At 44.9% G+C, this 21,184-nt stretch overlaps 1 protein-coding gene across 12 annotated transcripts in view; it reads left to right on the plus strand.

Moving 5' to 3' along the window:
• The window catches only part of MAGI2 (membrane associated guanylate kinase, WW and PDZ domain containing 2), a 1,548,202-nt gene that overhangs the window by 1,298,627 nt on the left and 228,391 nt on the right, over positions 1–21,184 (plus strand). For 8 of the 12 annotated variants that reach the window (XM_029615849.1, XM_029615851.1, XM_029615850.1 and 5 more), the window contains 2 exons: positions 8,570–8,611; positions 12,941–13,032. In XM_029615849.1, the coding sequence (XP_029471709.1) occupies positions 8,570–8,611; positions 12,941–13,032 (134 nt within the window). Of the gene's footprint in view, positions 1–8,569; positions 8,612–12,937; positions 13,033–21,184 lie in introns of all 12 variants that reach the window. The other 4 variants (XM_029615853.1, XM_029615855.1, XM_029615854.1 and 1 more) reach the window with 2 other exon arrangements.

The raw sequence follows: 21,184 nt of genomic DNA on the forward strand, positions 1-21,184 counted from the left end.
CATACGTATCTGTTACTCTTTGCTCTTATTGGTAACTTTTTGGCTCTAATTTCCTTCCACCCCCGCCATTGATGCAGAGAGCAGTGCTGGAGCTGCATCAAAGTAAAGTATCCAGCTTAATTGGTTAGGGGTAGTAACCGCCGCAATAAGCAAGTGGATTGTCGGAAAAAGATGGCACCGTTGCATTAAATTCAAAACTAAGCCCAGATATCGATAAGGAGATATAAATCTGTCCCTAAAGGTTTTTGTCTTTGGCCCGTTGTAAAAGTACAACCTTGTCGAATGTGTGCAAGAGAGGTTAGAATAGTGATGGTAGCCAGTAAAGCCACTAAATATGACCTTAAGGTAGGTAGTCAAGATCTCATTATTCGAAGAAACTTCATGACTCTTGTTAGCCATTGGATATGTACAAAATGTAGCTTTGATTTTATATACAGGACAGTCTTGCTAAGGGTTTGGATAAGTTCATTTTAGCTTACAAAGCAGGTCCATTATAGGATCTACTTGGTTTACCTCAAGGGTAATAATATTAAGGAAGTACTTTAACAAAGGTGTCAGCATGTTAAAAAAAAAAAAACTTTTCATGTTTTGTTCAACATTTCCATGTTACTTTTTTGTCAATGTATAAACAGGCAGAAAGACTAAAGCTTGTTGACATTCATTATTAACTGCAGTAGTTGATATGAAAATACAATTTATGAAGTATCGCTTGCCCGGAATGCTTTGTAGAGGACATCAATCATGCACTCATGGGTAAGATGATTAGGAATCCTCATGATGCAAGGTTGCCAGTCTTTTCATAATAGAAATGTGGTTCATTTTCCTCTCAGGCAAGTCTGTACAGTACAATGCTGTTGTTTTTGTTTTCAATCTTTAGAACAAAATGGTCATAAAAGAAGATCTCATTCTTGACTTCTGCAGACTGGGGTGGAACAAAAAAATATATCACTTCAAAGGGAAAAAAAGTTAGATTTTTGAATTAAATTTCTCCTCCTTGAGTTGACAAGGGCAGAAACAGGGATGTTCTGGTGGGGGTTCCTGGGGGTTCTCCCTTTTTGAATTATTTCATGAAAGCAAAGATGGCACAGAGCTGGGAGTTTGTGTAGTAAGAAATCCCTCGCATGTCACTGGGCAGAGAGAGCTACAGAGTCTGTGATCACACTCACAGGAGGACAGTCTAGGCCCCCCCCCCTCCCCCACCTCGCACACACACACACACAGACACAAATAACACCTATTAGGCAGTTCAGGTGCTGTGGAAGGAGTCTATGGTCTTTAGCCAGAGGATCATCATTATAACATCAGTTTGGATGTGAGAGAAATAAAAAGGAGAAATGTTACATTGCCACAAACAAAACGCCCGAATACTTCAGCTGTGCTGCCCTCCTATAGTGAAGATAAATTGAAAAAGGCAAAAAAATATATCAACCAAGCAATCCTCCCCCAAAAATGATGTATTAAAATATTTAAATCCAATGTAATAAATCTTTATTCCCTGTACGACGTACCAGGATCAGTCCAGACTCCTGGGTTTTGCCCCCTCTCTAGCAGATGGAGACAGAAGTTTACAAACAAAAACTCCGCCTTATCTAGTCTGGAGCCACCTACAGTCCGGCAGTATTCTTCTGTCTCCTAGCAGGTGGAGGAGGTGCAAAACCTACAGTCTGTGCTGAGGCCTAGTTGGTTAGGTGTTAGATAGTGTTAAAAAAAAAAAAAAGAGAAAAACATAGTGAGGATAGGCTAGGATAAGGACCGCAGTAGGTTGCCTGCAGGTCCAGCCTCCCGCCTCCCAGGGGGTTGCGAGGTCCTGAGAGGACCATCCCCCCTGGTTTCAGAGGCCGCTGAAGTGTGGGGAATTATCCATTTTCCACTGTATGGTCTTCACTGGGGGTGACACTGGGGAGCCTGGCTCACTCCCCCCATTTGGCCCAGGACCCGGAGGTGATCGGTAACTATACAAAAAAAAAAAGTTTTAAGTGGTCCGTTTGTAGTTTTATTTACTGTGTTCTTTCCTCCTTCCTTCCCGCGGGGGGAGCCGGGTGCCGTTTTTCGCCGCCGCGGGAGTGTGTTTTCTCCTTTGTTTTCATGATTGCTGGGGCATGCCGCGTCGGGCTGCCTGCCGGGCCTGCGGCACAGTGCCGGCACGGCTCTCTCGCGAAAGCCTGTGTTCTAGCTGCTCTCGGGAGGCGAAGGTGCGTCTTCGGCCCCGGACAGGCCCAGGGGAAGGACGCGATCATGAACCGGGGCTGCTGGGGGCAAGCTGGCTGCAGGGGATGGCCCGTTCCCGAGGAGTGCGGGAACGGGTGCAATTTTGGACACCACGCGTCCAGTTTCGGCGGGAGCAGCCGCCATTTTGTCTCCCCGGGGTCTGCAGTGGCCGCACCGTCAGCAGCGCAGGGGGAGGACAACCTCCCGCCGCGATTGTCTCCCCAGCGCAGGGTCCCTGAGGGGGACAGGCCTGCGAGGCCATTCTGCCCGGGCAATTTACAGATCCATGAGGGGGATACGGAGGATTGTTCGTCAGATTCTTCTTTTTGCTCTGAATTTGTATTGTTAATGCACAAGGCATTCAAGGCCCGCAGACTGGCCAGGAAGAGACCCCAGGATTCCCACGCTCCGGACCCTCCGATAGGGCTTGGGAAGCAACATAAGCCCGCCCAGGCTCCGGATATCGCGGACAGATCCCGGCCTTTCCGATCGCAGACCGCACAGGGAGATCCAAACTCCTCCCCGGATACCAATGAGCCGGAGGAGCAACAGGGGGACCATGACCTACCATCCCAACCCCCGAGGGGGGTTGACGGGGACGGAGACCAGTTGGCCACTGGTCCTAGGGGTACCCATGGGACAGATGGGGATGACCCGAAAGTTGTCCATCTATTTCGATGGGATGAACTGGGGCCTCTTATCCCGGAAAGTCTGGGTGAATCAGGGATTCAAATACCGCAGGAAGAGTCCAGGCTTGGAGCGACGGACCCGGTAGTATTGGGACTTAGGGGTCCTCCTTCTGCTTTCCTGTTGCATTTTTCCGCCTCGGATTTACTTTTCAAGGAATGGGATACCCCTGACTTGGGCCTCAAGGTGGCTAAAGCGATGGATAAGCTCTACCCCCTGCCTGAGGAGGCATTGGAGCTGTTGAGGATTCCTAAGATAGATTCGGCGGTGGTGGTGGTCACAAAGAAGGCCACCATCCCGGTGACCGGGGGTACAGCTCTTAAGGATTTACAGGACCGTAAGCTGGAGATGCAACTTAAAAGGATCTTCAAGGTCTTGGCTCTAGGGATTCGTGCGGCTATCTGCAGTAATTTCTCCTTGCGCGTAGGACTTTGGTGGGCGCAACAGTTGCTAGCCAATGACTCGCTTTTCCCAGAGGAGGCGCCTAGAAGCCTAGAAGCAGTGATTGCCTATAGTGCGGATGCCTTTTATGATCTGCTTCACACATCGGCCAGATCCATGGTTTCCGCGGTTTCGGCATGGCGCTTGTTGTGGCTCCGCCATTGGTCAGCGGATGTGTCGTCTAAAGCCCGGTTGGGTTCGTTGCCATTTAAGGGCAAGTTGTTATTTGGCAAGGAATTGGAGGATCTGATTGAGTCCTTGGGTGAGAAGAAGGTGCATCGGCTATTAGAGGACAGACCAAGGTCAAGAGGGGCTCCGTCTTCCCGCTCTCAATTTCGGGGAGGTTGGCGGCCTCGGACCTCCCGGGGGTCAGTTTCCTCTTTTCGACATAGTGCCAACAGACAGCAGACGTACTCTCAGTCCTTTCGCGGGCACAGTTTCGGTCGGCCGGGGGCTGGTCAGAATGTGCAGGGTGGAAAGCCTGCACAATGAGGTGCGGCCGGTCCATTCCTCAGTGCTAATGATCGGGGGCAGATTGGCCTGGTTTTACGAGGAGTGGACCAGAATCACATCGGATCAGCGGGTCCTAGATGTGATAAGACATGGTTACGCGTTAGATTTTATACGCCAGCCGTGCCAGTGCTTTTTGGTATCACCCTGTGGTTTTACAGACAAGCGCCGGGCAGTACGAGCAACGCTGGGCCATCTTCGAGAACTTGGCGCGATTGTTCCGGTTCCACCCCATGAGCTCCGCAGGGGCCGTTATTCCATTTACTTCGTGGTACCAAAAAAAGAAGGAACCTTTTGTCCTATTCTCGATCTGAAGAGGGTCAACAGATGTCTGCGAATACCTCATTTTCGTATGGAGACCTTACGATCCATGATTGCTTCAGTAAGACAGGGGGAATTTCTAGCATCCCTGGAACTCACGGAAGCATATCTTCACATAGGAATCCGGGCAGATCACCAGTGATTTCTAAGGTTTGCCGTGCTGGATCAGCATTACCAGTTTCAGGCGCTACCGTTCGGCCTTGCGACCGCGCCTCGAACTTTCACTACGATTATGGTAGTGGTAGCAGCGCAGCTTCGCATGGAAGGTTTCCTGGTACACCCGTATCTGGACGATTGGCTGATTCGCGCCAAGTCGGAGTTGCTCTGTCAAGAAGCAGTTCAGCGGGTACTCCAATTATTGCAAGCACTCGGCTGGGTAGTCAATGCTTCCAAAAGTCGGCTGGTGCCTTCGCAATCTCTGGAGATTTTGGGAGCCTTGTTCGACACTTGTCGGGGAACGGTGTCTCTCACACGGGAACGCATGTTCAAGTTACAGGGTCAAGTTCTACACTTGTTATCCAAACCGGTCCCGATAGTCTGGGACTATCTTCAGATGTTGGGGTCAATGACTTCAACGTTGGAATTGGTTCCCTGGGCCTTCGCTCATATGCGACCATTGCAGTCAGCGTTGCTCTCCCAATGGAACCCGGTGTCAGAACAATTTCATCTGCCATTGCCTCTGACACAGTCCGCTCGGGACAGCATGGATTGGTGGTTCTGTCAGAGCAACTTAAGCCACAGAGTGCCGTTGGTGGTTCCGTCCTGGACAGTGGTCACTACGGATGCCAGCTTGTCCGGTTGGGGAATGGTTTGTCTGCGAAAGTCAGTACAGGGACAATGGTCCCCACAGGAGGCTTCTTGGTCCATCAATCGTCTAGAGACCAGAGCGGTTCGCCTGGTGTTGCAGGCTTTTCTTCCGGTAGTCCGAGGCAAGTCAGTCAGAGTTCTATCAGGCAATGCGACCACGGTGCTTACATCAATCAACAGGGGGGAACCAAAAGTCAACCAGTGGCATCCAAAGCCCGTCACTTGTTCGCGTGGGCAGAGCAGCATTTGTGCAGCATAGCAACCTCCCACATTGCCGGGGTAGAGAATGTTCATGCAGATTTTCTCAGTCGCAATCGTCTAGACCCCAGGGAGTGGGAACTCGCGGAAAACGTGTTTTGACTCATTTGTGCAAAGTGGGGGATCCCCGCCCTGGACCTGATGGCGACGTTCAAGAATGCCAAAGCTCCTTGTTTCTTCTCTCGTTGCAGGGAGACTGGAGCGGAGGGCGTGGACGCTGTAGTATTGCCTTGGCCAACAGATGTCCTACTGTATGTGTTCCCTCCATGGCCCCTCATCGGCAGGGTCCTACGTCGGATAGAGTTACACCCAACAGAAGTGGTGTTCGTCGCTCCCGAATGGCAACGTCGTCTGTGGTTTGCGGATCTGGTAAATCTGACATTAGAGGAACCCATTCGATTTCAGTATGTCCCGGATCTGCTACATCAGGGGCCTGTCTGTTTCGACCAGGCCGAACGCTTTTGTCTAGCAGCATGGCTTTTGAGAGGCAAAGGCTGAAATCCAAAGGATATTCGGATGTGGTGGTAACCACTCTCCTACGGTCCTGCAAAGTGTCTACGTCGTTATCTTATGTGCTGGTATGGAAAGTATTTGAGTCATGGTGCTTTGATCGGGAGGTGGTTCCTACTCGTGCGTCCATTTCGGATATCTTGCATTTTCTTCAGGGCGGTTTTGCAAAGGGCCTCTCGTGCAGTTCTTTGCGGGTCCAGGTGGCGGCACTGGGATCTTTGCGCGGTCGGATTCACGGTGTACCTTTGGCGTCTCACCCAGATGTGGTGCGGTTCCTTAAAGGGGCAAAACACCTACATCCACCATTTTGGCGGCCTTGCCCTTCCTGGAATCTAAATATGGTGCTTAAGGCTTTGTGCAGCGCTCCCTTTGAGCCTCTCCGCAAGGTCACCTTGAAGGATTTAACTCTATAGGTGGTGTTTTTAGTGGCTATTGCCTCGGCAAGGCGGGTTTCCGAGCTTCAAGCCCTGTCTTGTCGAGAGCCCTTTTTGCGGATATCAGAGTCGGGGGGTGTAGCTACGCACGGTACCTTCATTTCTTCCTAAGGTTGTTTCTTCTTTTCATTTAAATCAAACCGTAGAACTCCCATCGTTTTTGGATTTGGACAGCTCAGATCCGTTGTCTAAAGACCTGTGAAAATTGGATGTACGAAGGACGCTGTTGTGCTACCTGGAAGTTACCAATGCTTTCCGGGTATCGGACCACCTCTTCGTACTTTGGAGTGGGCCTAGAAGAAGTAATGCTGCTTCCAAGTCTACCATTGCTCGCTGGTTGAAGGAGACCATAAGCTCGGCGTATCTATTGCAGAGAAGGTCTCTACCAGTTGGTCTACGCGCTCAATCTACATGATCTCAGGCCGCATCTTGGGCGGAATGCCAGCAAATATCTACAGGGCGGCTACATGGAAGTCTTTACATACTTTTGCCAGACATTATCATCTGGATGTTAAGGCTCCAGGAAATGCTGGATTTGGGGAAGGAGTGCTCAGATCGGGCCTCTCCGGATCCCATCCCAATTAAGGTAAGCTCTGGTACATCCCAGGTGTCTGGACTGATCCGGGTACATACGGGGAAAAGAAAATTGGTTCCTACCTGATAATTTTCATTCCTGTAGTACCACGGATCAGTCCAGAGTCCCGCCCATTGGTTCTGATAGGGAAAGGGAGAGTCCTTACTGTGCGTTTCCTTTCCATTTACAGGTATATTCAGTATATTCAGTTATCGATAGCACGGGTTCTGTTCCCATTTGGGGGTTTATTGAGCTGGTGGAAGTGTTAGATTTCTGTATATAGTTAGTTGGGGGGTTTTGTGATCCATTCTGCTTTAACATTAAGTAATACTACCGGACTGTAGGTGGCACCAGCCTACATAAGGCAGAGTTTTTGTTTGTAAACTTCTGTCTCCATCTGCTAGAGGGGGGGCAAAACCCAGGAGTCTGGACTGATCCGTGGTACTACAGGAATGAATATTATCAGGTAAGAACCAATTTTCTTTTACATTCCAAAGTTCCCACCACTTATATAAATCATCATGACTTAACTAATAAAAGATATATATTAGAATACATCTCACATTCACAAATAACATACAGCTGCTTTACCACAAGCATACTACACACAAAAAAAACTTCCAACTACACTCATTCAATCGCAATTCTGTAAGTGTTTTTCTAGAATTGTGATTGAATGGGTGTAGATAGAAGGTTTTTTGTGTGGTATTTTTGTAGCATCTGACTCCTGAAGGCGTTAGCCAGGACACAGCTATATCCACTGTAATCTCCATCCCTGGAGGTTTTTAAGAACAGATTAGATAAGCATCTATATGAAATGGTTTAGATACAGTAGATCCTGTCTAGAGTCATGAAATAGGCTAGATGGCCTCTTGAGGTCTCCTTTAGCCCTTCCTCTTTATGACTTCATTATCTCTTTTCTCACAAAAAATGTGCTTTATCCGTTTTCTTCTTTCATGTATAATTGTATGACCATTCCATTCTTAAAGGCTAGCATTGAACCATGAGAGAAAAGACATTTTCTGCTTTGTAACTGATTTTGAAACAGGCATGTTGTATGCAGCATTTATTTCTAATTTTTAACTTTTTTACGTTGAGACTCCTGATCAGGATGCTGACACTAGCATCCCCTGACATGAGACTTCATTGAAAGCAGTAGATCATCTTTGGTAGGGGGTCTGGTTTTGTAATGTAGCACTCTCATAAGAGAAGTGCCCATGGTTAACTACAAAACTTTAATCATATGAAAAATACAACAAACTCATTTTTTTGTCATAGAAAGAATGAAGTCTAGAGAAATGTTCACTTCAGTATTTTTCCTCTGGTCCTTCTGGGCCCCAAAGAATACGGCATAACCGAAGGTGGATTGCAGATGAAAATTCTTTTTTTATCATTTGCACAACAGAGAAAGTGGTGCTCTCTCTATATATATATAGTGGTGCTCGCTCGCTCTCTTTCTCTCTCTATATATATAGTGGTGCGCTCTCTCTCTCTCTCTCTCTCTCTCTATATATATATATATATATATATAGTGGTGCTCTCTCTCTCTCTCTCTCTATATATATATATATATATATATAGTGGTGCTCCTTCTATGTATATATATATAGTGGCGCTCTCTCTCTCTCTATATATATATATATATATATATAGTGGTGCTCTCTCTCTCTCTCTCTATATATATATATATATATATATAGTGGTGCTCTCTCTCTCTAAATATAGGTGCTTTCTCTCGCTATATATATATATATATATATATATATATATATATATATATATATATATTGCACTTCTAATACCCCATTTTTCTATTCAGAACAAGTGCCGCCCAGGACTGGTTTCCGAGTGGATTCCTCTGGCAAGTATTATGCAGTATCCATTGTCTTTTGACATAATTATGTTCCATTCTATGTTTTCGTAACTATCATTTCTTTAATCGTAGTTGTAAGTCATCACCAGTCATCACTGACCATTCACTTTTCTGCTTTGCACAGTTTCCTCTTTGTTTTCTGCAGTTTAGCTGTGTTGAGTCATGACATCTGAAGCAACCTGATGTAGTACTAGAGTAGGGTGAATGTTACTCGCCTTAATCTACCAGTGAAAAGGCATGAGCTAAACAAATAAAACTAAAGTTGATTTTGAATTCAGCTTTGAGCAGTTTCAAGTTCAGGGGCCAACCTCTCTATTTTTGGTCATAGATGTTACGAGTCATTTCTAGTTGATCACTTTGGCTGGTTTTATATATCAGTTGTTAGGAAATAAGTTCATTACAAGAAGGAAACTTCCAGTAGTTTTTCATTTTCAGCATCAGAGTGCTTTCAGTCCTGATGATTTGTTGTCTCGCAGGCTGGAATCTCGTGCTCGGGATTTCAGTTAGCTAATGGAGCCCCATGCAGACACAGCACATTGGGTCACGGATAACTTATCATAGATGGCTGAGGTGACCAGATAGTTTCATGTTATAAAAGAACAGGCTGTGGTAGTCCTAGTTTTACCCCATTGCAGTTCAAGTGTGTCCAAAGTGGGCATGCAAGTCCTTTGCACCCAATAAGAGTAAAACTAGTGCTGGCACAGCCAGTCCTTTATGACATGGATCTGTCTGACCATCTTTTTCATTTGCATAATTATGTACAGGACAGGAGTTTTCACACCTTAGGAGATATGTAGTTATATTCTTTAAAGCATACAAACTTGCAGTTTTCCAGGTTGAACGTTACATTTCTGTTGGATCAAGATAAAGGGTTTTGGGGGGTTTTTGCATAAGGTTTCAGACACACTTTCCCCTGTAGTTGGGGAAAAATTGGCCACCCCCACCCAACCCTAAGGCTGAAGGACTGACAGTTGGTCTTGGAGACATTTTGGCCTTCCTGGAGATTTATAAGCAAATCAAAAGTCACCAGAAATTGCATATTCTGGCCACATTTTTTTTCCCTTCTCTGCCAAAGGCCAAAGAGGGAGTGGGGTCTTTGGAGAGCACAGAATTGTTTGAAAGGGTTTTTCCAGCAGAGTTCCAGCATAGACATTCTTCTCTGTTTTCTTTTACGTTACATATTTCGAGTCTCTCTTATCCTTCCTTTGTTTCTGCATGCAGTGTTGGTGCAGTCTGTCTCATTCTGAGAGGTTTAGCGCAATACAACACAACACTTGAAAGCCATCTATATCATTTAGCTATTTAACCACAAATAGAAAATGCATCTAAACGTCAACATGTTCAGGCAACACTTCGAACCTTCATGAGCTTTTTATACTGGACCCTGGACTCCTGCCCTATCAGTACATGTGCCATCAACTAAATGATTGATTCTTCCAATCTCCGCTAAAGTGAGACCAAACTACTTATGCAATCTGTATGTTCCAATAATAATCTCACCCACCTTTAAACCTTCACTTGTTTGTTCAAAAATCAATTTTTTGAAAAATATTATAATGCGGGGAAAGGTAAGTTTCATACGCTTGAATGCATGCCTTCCACGGCCTTGCTTCTTTTATGTGATGTAATCATTAACTTACCTCCCTCCCACTCCCTTTATTTTTTACTCTATTTTTTTGAAAAAAAATTTTTATTAATGAATTTTTATTAAAATCTGTTAATATTCATTAAATGATGCCCTTGAAGGCTTTTCAATGAATTCTTATTGTTATCCACTTTAATTTTGTAACCAAAACGCCGATATCATTCTTTTGATTTCTGCCTATACAGGCTTCTCAGTAATTCTTTACTTTTCGAAACACAGCTGTGTTGGGAGATAAGTCTTATATTCTAAACTACGGCGTTTGAATGAACAGTTCTTTGATAAATTTTCACCCGTTTGGGGTTTAAGGGAGAAAGAATTACTGAGAAGCCTGTATAGGCAGAAATCAATAGAATGATATCTGCATTTTGGTTACAAAATTAAAGTGGATAACAATAAGAATTCATTGAAAAGCCTTCAAGGGCATCATTTAATGAATATTAACAGATTTTAATAAAAATTAATTAATAAAAAAATTTGTTCAAAAAAATAGAGTAAAAAATAAAGGGAGTGGGAGGGAGGTAAGTTAATGATTACATCACATAAAAGAAGCAAGGCCGTGGAAGGCATGCATTCAAGCGTATGAAACTTACCTTTCCCCGCATTATAATATTTTTCAAAAAATTGATTTTTGAACAAACAAGTGAAGGTTTAAAGGTGGGTGAGATTATTATTGGAACATACAGATCAACTAAATGATGACATGGTAGAAATGCTTTGTGCTTTTTATTTAAAGGCTTATAGGCCCTTAGTTTTCACTCCACTGTCTTAGGACTTAATAGCTTTGCTCTACCCTCTCCTCCTAGGTCAAGAAAAGTCTAATGCGATGTTTATTTTTAGTTGGTAGATGGAAAGAGTTGACTCCCAAAGCATGATAACAATGCTGCTAACTCATATTTTAATTAAAATGTAAAAGAGGATACAAGCAGAACAATTTAATTCAGATGTTTGCTGCAGCATCCCAAATGTCTGATCAATGCATAAAAAGTTTTTAGGGGCTGGCCGGGTGGTTCACTGGAAGTGCTGCACTCTGCTATGCAGAGGTCCCTGGATTTGATTCCCCGGCCCAACCAGGGCTGGGGATGTTGGGAAGGCAGCAGCACACACTGCCATCGTCATTCATCAGTGGCCAGATTTAGGATCCACGATTGTAGGGTTGCAGAAGGAGCCCCTGAAGGATGGCCCCCTGCCAAGGACTGACACTACAGTGATTGGCTTAGGTGAGCTGGAAAGGGATATAAAATAAGAGGGAAAAAGCCCCGGGTAGTTGCAAATGAAGATTTTAAGTTCCAATTAAGCTTCAAACCCAAAGAAGCAAGCAGAAACTCCCAAGCAAAATATATAATATATTGTTTGCAATACTTTTAATCCTATTCATAAATTTAATCAAAATGGATTCTGTAACCCCACTCCCCCCCCCACAGACACATGCTTTCCTCCAAACATATATTTATAGCCCAAGCTGCAAAACAGGAGCACTTCATTTGACCTATGTCTCAGAATTTCATTAGCTAAAGTACAGGAACTGAGTGAAAAGACAGCATGCTTGTTTTCATATTTTCCTACAGTATAATACATGATTTGTTGCTCAAGGACAATATGAAGGTGGTGTTTTTGTACAAAAGACTCCTTTTATTTGGGGGCTAAATAGAATCTTTGTACTGGGATGCCTCAGACATGAATGTATCTGAAGTTAATTAGTTTGCATGAAAATGGATCATTGGGAACCCTCCTAGCCAGTTCTGTATCGGGGATGACCAATTCTAGTCTTTGAGGGGCATCAACTGCTTGGGTTTTCAGGATATCCCTAATGAATATGATGAGAGAGATTTTCATGCACACTGTCTCTATTGTATGCACATCAGTTTCATGAATGTTCATTAGTTATTGGTTGGTGGCCCTCAAGCAATGGAGTTGTCTACTCCTGATCAATATAAATTGTGTATATGAAGCTACTTGTGAGCTTGAAGTAATTTCTCCTGTGTTCCTGTCTTCAAGTTTAGATTTCTACATTGTTATTCTGGTGATTCATGAGTGGTCACTGATGATAGATTGACTCTTGCGCATAATGTCCAATAAATTCTTGGAAAGGTCTTCAAAGAGTAGTAGATTATGTCAACATCTTAAAAACGATTCATGAGGCAATTTTTCAAGAGTTATACTTCTGTGTCCATGCCTCTGAACTAAGGATGGAAAAAATGATTTATGCATGCAGGGCCCTTTTATAGAAACTCCAAAGAAAAATAAAGTCCCTATAGGAAAAGATAAATTAGTCATCTGGATTACAGCCACATGATGGCATAATTGCTCCACAAATGAAAGAATTTTCCATGGGGGGGGGGGGGGGAATTTATTTTTTCATTAAAGGGCCAGAATTAAATGTTAGAATTGCCCATTGTCAATTGAGTAGTGGGTGGCTTTAGTAATCCACCTTGAAACATTTTGTTCATAGTAACACAGCTCTGTGCATGAGCATAAACTGCTTTTTTTTTCCATGTGTGGTTAGTCTGTTTATCTTTTTATTTCCTTCATTTCATTTCTGCCTGCTAACCCTAATAGAGCTACCATTAATCGTTTCCAGAGAGCTAATCACTGGGGGTAGCTCTTGTGGGGGAGGGGGGGAGAAAAACCTGTCTTGCATTAGGTTAACACTGAGGTGTTGTTCTTTAAAGCAGGTCCAGATTACAAAGAGCTGGACGTTCATCTGCGGAGGCTGGAGTCCGGCTTTGGGTTCCGAATCCTCGGAGGAGATGAACCTGGACAGCCTGTAAGTTGTGCCTTCAGAGCATCTGGTTAGGCTCTGCCATCACCTATACCATACAAATGTGGTACAAATATATCTGCTCGTCTAATGTCTTATAGTAATTGTATTGCAGGGCAGTAAATAAGCAGAGGTCTCTCAAGCTGTCAGAGTCTCCATTAAAAATTTACCACTCTGGTGCACTTTGTATTAAGTTGGGAAGAGTGTAGTTTCCAAGGCCAAATATTACTTGGTGTTTTCCAGTAATGGTGCTTGATTGAGTAATTGGCTTCCCTAAGATGAAAGAGCATTAGTTTATCCAGCATGCTGTTCAGGTACATTCTGTGAGCTTGAATGAGCAGATACTCTCTTTGCTATTTAATATCAGCACTCATGTACACACATCTATGCCGCACTGATCTAAGCACTGATGGGCAAGCAGGGAAGTCATTTTTATATGCTTGCCATGTCAGTGTCTTCTCGTATGTGAAACTCTTCTACACATGCACTTAATTCTGGGAGTAAGAAAGAAGGAAGGGATCTTTCCATGAGGATCTGCTTGGCTGCTTCCAGGTGACAGACTGGCCCCAGGATGCTGGGCTCGATGGACCATTGGTCTGATCCAGCATGGCGATTTGTGAAATATTTTTAAATGCTGACTCTGGTCAAATTGTTGTAAAGCCCCTGAACCTTGGCTACATCTCAAATCTCATCAGTATGTAACTAGCATGAAATAACAAGTGGCGTATATTGTGGTTATTGCATAGCTCGGCTATTCTAATTTTATTGATCGGCGGTGATTTGAAAATTGCCCCAGGAGTTGTAAAAGTGTAAGCACAGAAGCAATTTTGCAAATGCTTTTATGCATGTACTTGAAATAGGCGGAGTCTGGGAAAGAAACCTTTTTGCGCTCCTTTCTTTGATTTTTTGAAAATACTGCGAGTAAATTAACACGGCCATATTTCTGCCTACTCCAAACAAGCGTAAATGTGTGTGCATGTCCCGCACGTGGCTCCACGCACGCTCACTAACTATGAAAGTGGTCTTAGACGCATAAGTGTTGCTTGAAAGTTTGGGCTTTTCTACAGGTAGATTTTAGCCCTTAGCCCTATGTGGGCTATTAGAAAATTGCTTTCATGGGGTAGATTTTAAAAGGGTGTGCACGCTACCCGGCGCGCATACATGTACACTTGATTTTATAACTTGCGCATGCAGACGTGCGCAAGTTATAAAATCAGGGGTCGGCGCGCGCATAGGGATGCACAATTGTGCACCTTGCGTGCGCCGAGCCGCACTGCCTTCCCCTGTTCCCTTCACCCTAGCCTGACCTTAGCACCCTTCCCTTAACCTTCCCCCCAGCCCTACTCTAACCCCCCCGACCCTTGTCTTACCTTTTGCGCGCGCCGGCAGCCTGCCGGCACGCGATCCTCTGTCACAGCGGCAATGGCTGCTGTGTCAGAGGCCTCTGGCCCCGCCCCTGGACAGCCCCGCCCCCGGACCGCCCCTTTTTGCAAGCCCCGGGACTTACACGCATCCCAGGGCTTTACGCACGTCACCTGGCCTTTTTAAAATACGCCCGGCGCACGTAACCCCCCCTTCGCGTGTAAATCCTCTGGATTTACGTGCATAGAGTTTTTAAAATCCGCCCCATTATGTTTTTGGTTCAAAAGTAGCATGAGTCATGTTACTTTTTTTCTTAATATATTTAAGTGCAGGGAACAAATGCTGTATAATTTTAGAAAACATGGTTTCGAACAACTGGTGGACTGCATATGTATATACATATCACGCATAGATAAAGGTAGCTACAGGATATACCCACACACACATAAAGAAATTCTACAATATTTATGGTAGCAGTCCAGTTCCATAACTATCTTTAAAACTAATTGATTGTTATTTCTAACCTGCTACTTTTGTAGAGGGAATACAGTAATTAAACCAATTAATAATCAAGTCAGCCAACCAAAATGCAAATAGTGCCCATACATCATAGTTTCAAGAAGCTGCAAGCCCAGCAAATGGAAATTTTCAGGTGTTAGTAACTAAGTGAATTTTGTGGTTCAAACCTGCCAAACATCAGCACAATATTGTTAAAAATCTCAAACAGCACCAACCATCTTTTTCAGTAGAACTTTACTCGAGAATTTCCCCACAAGAGATACTTATAACTAGCCACGTATGTGGCCAGCGCAGTGCATGCTTAGAAGTTCATATCTCAAAGGGTTTGTCCAGCTATGTTAGAGACTTAGCCAACCACACAAAAGGTTTTGAAAATACCGCCGGTTTCACCCCCCCCCCCCCCCCAGGCCCCCAACATACTTGGTTTAAGTAGTTATCCGGTTCAAAAGCTAGCTGGATAAATCAGGAGCACGGCGGGGCTGTTCCAGGGCAGAGCATTTTTCTCTAGCTACCTAACAGGCTGATTCAATAAAGTCCGCGGGAGAGCGGGCAAACGCCCGGTCTCCCGGCGCGCGCACAGGCCACTCGCCCGTGCACGTGATTCAGTATTTAAATTAGGTCCGGCGGTAGAAACGGGCAAAAGGAGGCGCTAGGGACACTAGCGCGTCCCTAGCGCCTCCTTTTGGCCTGGGTCGGCGGCTGTCAGCGGGTTTGACAGTCGACGCTCAATTTTGCCGGCATCGGTTCTCAAGCCCGCTGACAGCCACAGGCTTGGAAACCGGACGCCGGCAAAATTGAGCGTCCGGTTTTCTACCCGACAGTCACCGGCCGACTTCAAAATGTTTTTTTCTTTTTTTTTTTTTACCCTTCGGGACCTCTGACTTAATATCGCCATGATATTAAGTCGGAGGGTGCCCAAAGAAATTAGCGCCTACCTTTGGGTAGGCGCTAATTTCTGAAAGTAAAATGTGTGGCTTGGCTGCACATTTTACTTACTGAATCGCGCGCGAATACCTAATAGGGCCTTCAACATGCATTCGCATGTTGAGGGCGCTATTAGGTTCGGCGGGTTGGACATGCGTTTTCCGCCCCTTACTGATTAAGGAGTAAGGGAAAACGCGCGTCCAATGGCGGGTTAACAGTGCACTCCGTCAGAGCGCACTGTACTGTATTGGCCCGTTAGTTAACATTCAGCATTATACGGCCAAGTTAGCCATATAACTCTGGGACTGCCTGAGAGCAGTCCTAAACGTATCCAGGTACATGTTCTTGGAATGTACCGGTTACATTCGGAATCTAGTCAGTTTAGTGTATTTAAAAAAAACAAACCAACATTTTGGGCCTTAAGACTCGATCCCCAGTTTCCTCCCCTCTCCTACCCAGACCAAAATACTTTAAGGTATACACAGACTAGTTCTCCGTCCTTCTCCCAACATCACAGTTTTAAAAAAAAGAAGATATGGGCCATGGTGCCCCAAGGTCTGTCCTCCACCTTTCCAACTCCATGACATTTAATGCAAAGTCACCCATCCTTCTTTGAATGTAGCCTTTGAAAATTGAGTCAAATAAAGTGTGCACACAGACCTGCATCTGCTATTTGTGCAGGTGCTTTTTCCATCAAAAATTATATTCATACCCATAGGTATATATATATAACTGTGCATATATGCATATAAATGCTAACCCTTTCTTGATTCCCACCCCCTTGAACGGCCTCCTCTCTTCACAAGTAAAAGTGCACATGCACTGGCACTATGTATGTACTTCTAGGCACAGAGAAGCTTACGCGTCCCACGTCGCTGTCAGAACATCATTGGAAGTGCCTGGGATTGCAGCCTGCTCATTGCCAATTAACTGGCTCATATTCTTTTAAATACAGCCAATTAAGGATAAATTTATCTGGGAACACGATCCCATATAATTTTAGATCTGTTCCAGGGCACATCTAGAGTTAGTCAAAGGACTTATTCAGCTAACTCCTAATATTAGGGTTAGTTGGATTTGTTTCCCAGCTAACTCGTCCCTGCCCCACAACACCCTTAAAACATCTACTACTTATTTGGCTTAAGTTTTAGCTGGATAATTGCTTATCCGACTAAGAGTTAGCCAGATCAGTATGGGAGGATATTGAAAACTCGGCATTTAGCCAGATAACTTGTGAGTTATCCAGTGAAATGCCTTTGAATATTGCCCTTGTAATATTTTACAAACCAAGATCACATTTCCAGTTCAAGCATTTAATATTTCGTGTCTTCTCAAGTAGGAAGAAAATAATTTAAAGGCTTAGAGAACATTTTGTGCAGCCCTAGCTATATTTCACTTAAGGCTGCTTTCTTTCTGCAGTACAAGAACCTAGAAGTATATTTAGCTGGGTTTGCATCCATTTGAAATATGTCTTTGAAATAATGATAGTAGACTGGAGCACCTAGGAAACTATTGAGCTTGGTATTCCTGTAAGAAAACCAGCAGCTTTTCCTAATAGTATCAGAGCAAAAAGAGAGAATAGTGTGGCAGGTTCCCTACTAATATTCTAGTAAACGAGAATCTGGATCCCTGGTATGGCAGCCTTCTTGGCCTGATTCAGATAAGCTTTGCATTGCTGTGTTGCTTTAACAATCCGTTCTTTTCCCAGCCTGAAATCTTTGTAGGATGTGGTACCTTTTACCATACCAACAAAAAAAGATGTGGTAGGAAGTACCTGAGCTTTGAAGACCACATAGGTCTCTTGTCAGATTTAATGACCAGACTCGTAATTAGAGCTCTGCACCTTAGAGTAAAATCTGATCTTTGGTTCACTCAACCCTTTTGTTTCCTAAGTGTTGTAAAGTGGGCAAGAGCTAGTCCAGTGATTTAGCTACAAATGCTGTGTACCACCTTGCAGAAAAACTCTGATTCCTGGGCAAGGCTTCTGCTCCCCAGGCAAATATACTACATTCACGTCCTCTGGAGGGAGGGAATCTCAGCCTTCGCACAATGGTGCCATCTGATGGCTGGACTCGGGGTTCATGCTGATCAGGTTCTGTGGCCTCTGGTGGAGGGCTGTCATTGCAATAGGTGGGCTAATTTGGGAGTTGGAATATCAAAATAGGGGGAGAACCATGAGTGATTGCAAATGAAAACTGGAGCACTGCCACCGTCTATGGAGCTACTTTTGACATGTTTAGCATGTTTTAACATTTGGGGGGAAAAATAGGAATCTAGCTGCAACAAACCTTCTACTACTCTGATAACAGCTCTGACAGTGGAATGTGCTTCTGTTGTTTTTAAACATTGGCTAAAGTTTCCCATGCAAAAGCTGATTTTAAAGAACTGATGTCCCTTTTAGTACTGGGAATCATGATGCTGGCCTTTTAAAAACCACTTTAGCCTACTTGAACATATTCATTGACACATGTGGCCTGCATACTATTTTTCTTACTCTACTCTGAATCTAGTTTTAATTGCATTCACATCTTTACCTCCTCTCTTTCATTTCTAAACACATCTGACAGATTCATACGTATGCATGCAAACCTTTTTACACATACAGTACACAGCTCTCATCTACTCAAATACAACACCTTTCACCTACTCAAACACACAGCATACATTCATGGAATTACAGCTTCCCAAGATATTAGGAACATTAAAAGATATGTAGTGTACTAGCATAATGTTCTGCTATTTTGGTAAACAAGATTCATTCATACAACTACTTATAGCACTACATGCAGTCATTTCTCCATCATACATGCTAATGTTGTTTTATGTAAGCTGTAACCTGCACATAGTACATCTATATTGATTTCTGTGTGCTGTAAACCACACTGAGCACCAGTTTGACCTGGCAGTACATAAAAACAATAAGTAATAACAATATGCACATGAAACATTCACATCCCTCTGTCACTTCACACATAGAACTCCATGGGGTGACCTTAGTTACCAAGGTTTCTAAGCCTTATCATGATGCCCATATATTAAGGTAGATCCTTCTGTTTGAGAGCATGTGTGCTTTTTGTTCTTGGCATAGAGTTATTTTGGGTAGAACTAGAAGAAAATGATTCCCTGTGATAGTGTTGTGACAGAAATATGAAGTATATATATAAATGATGTTTGTATACTTCTTTGTTGTGAGTTTATAGTTGTTCCTGTTCGTACCCCGGATCAGTCCAGGCAAGTGGGTTTATGCACCCCTACCACTAGATGGAGGCAAAGAACAAAACTTTGAGGCACTACTACTTAACTGAGAGTGCCACCTGTAGTCCCTCAGTATTTCTCTGTTTCCAGCAGTTGGTAGAGGTGCAAATCTGTAGTCTAGAGTTGTAGAAAAATATAGGATTGGAGTAAGAAGAGGATTCAGCTCCCCGAGATGTTAAGTTCCTTCGAGGGCCATCTCTCAGGTGGAACAGGGTGAGCAGGGGGGATGTTGACCCCTGTCCAGACTCAGACCTTCTTGGCAGGAGAGGTAGATTGCCAGGGGGGCCTGGTTCTGTCTCCCCCTCTAGGCCATTCACTCCCTCGGTGAACCTGGCTCCTCAGTGTGTGGCCTCCAGAAGCAGGGAAGTAGTTCTTTCCCCTTTTCTTTTGGTCCTGTTTCTTTACTTAAAAAAGAAAAAAAAAGAGCAGTGAAGCAGCAGCAGCATGTGTGAGCAGTGCTGAGGAGCGGATAAGTGTTGGTTTCCTGCCGGGAGGTAGGCAGAAGGGAGCGGGCTGAATTGCCTGCCTTTGTCTGGGCCGGGTGCTGGGCGATTTCAGCACTGGACAGCGGCGGAAGCAGTCACATTGGCAGGCTTTATTTTTAGGTCTGAACACATGTGCAGGCCTGACCACCCTGGCATGCCGGTTTCTGTGCAAAGCGGCAAACTTTGTCACGACTGATGTTTGAGGCGAGCTTGCCTTGATTTGGCTTCATTTTGCCGCAACTGTGCCGTGGGGAGGGGGTGCGGCAGGAATGTGAAGGCAGCTGGGCCCTGGGGGGGGGGGGTCTGGGGGAACCGGCGGCCATTTTAGCAGCACGTGCTGAGACTCTGCCATTTCAGAGCCTCAGGACTCCCCTCCCACCCTGTTTCCATTGGAGAAGGACCTTGCTGGTAGCAGGGGATGGGAAGAAGCTATAGATTTTGCTGCTCAGGACGGTTCCTCCTCGGATCCAAATGTGTTTTCTATGGATTTTGTGCTGCTCCTTCATGGCTTATCTAGCCAGGAAGGATTTGGGGTCCAAAAGACCCTGCCCCAGGAAGTCCTGGCTGGTCAAGAAGGATAGGAGACCTGTGGAGTCAGGAGGGATCCTGAGCGCACTGGGACTCAGGTGATCCATGGTAGAAGAAGAGTCATTGGAAGGAACAGATGATCCGGATCAATTACAAGGGGTTCTGGTGGATCCAGTCAAGGACCTTGCTTATGTTGTGGGGGATACGCTTCAGGATCCGCACCAGGACACAGTGGACGCATTGGGGAATCCAATGCAGGATCCGGATGCGGTTCTGGTCGCAGAGGGTGACAACCCGTGAGTGGTCCGCCTGTTTCACAAGGAGGAGCTGGGTCCGTTGATTCCCCAGGTGATAGAGGAGCTGGGGATTAAAGTCACCGAGGAGGACTCAGATAATAAAGGGATGAACACAGTCCTAGAGGGATTAAGGAGACAACTAAGGCCTTTCCGTTGCCGAAGACAGTGGAGAAGCTGGTAGATCGGGAGTGGGAGTCTCCCAAGGCAGGCCTTAAGCTATACCCCTTCCTGGAGCAGATGTTGGAGTCCTGGAGAACTCCCAAGGTGGAAGCAACTGTGTCGGCGGTCACTAAGAAGACAACCATTCCAGTAGCCAGAACAGCAGCTCTAAAGGATGTCTAGGATTGGAAACTGGAGATCCTGCTCAAAAGATTGTTTGAGGTTTCGGTTTTGAGTCTTTGTGCTGTGATGTGCGGAAGTTTGATGCAGAGAACCTGTTTGTGCTGGGTGCAGAAGAAATATGACCAGCGGTTAAGGACTGCAGCTGAGGCAGCGCAGGTGGCCCGCTTGGAGGTGGGAGTGGCCTATGTGGCTGATGCTCTGTACAACATAATCCGGATCTCCGCCAGGAGTATGGTCTCTGCAGTGGAGGTGCAGAGACTCCTATGACTGCGAAATTGGTCGGTGGATTTGTGGTCTAAGGCACAACTTTCAAATCTCCCCTTCAAGGGAAAGCTGCTCTTTGGGGAGGACCTGGAGCAGCTCATGAAACAATTGGGAGAATCGAAGGGTAATAAGTTGCCTTAGGACAGAAAGGACCCCAAAAAGTCCTTGCTGCCACAAGCTCAT

The sequence above is a fragment of the Rhinatrema bivittatum genome, chromosome 9 (genome assembly GCF_901001135.1).
Source record: "Rhinatrema bivittatum chromosome 9, aRhiBiv1.1, whole genome shotgun sequence".
NCBI lineage: Eukaryota > Metazoa > Chordata > Amphibia > Gymnophiona > Rhinatrematidae > Rhinatrema > Rhinatrema bivittatum.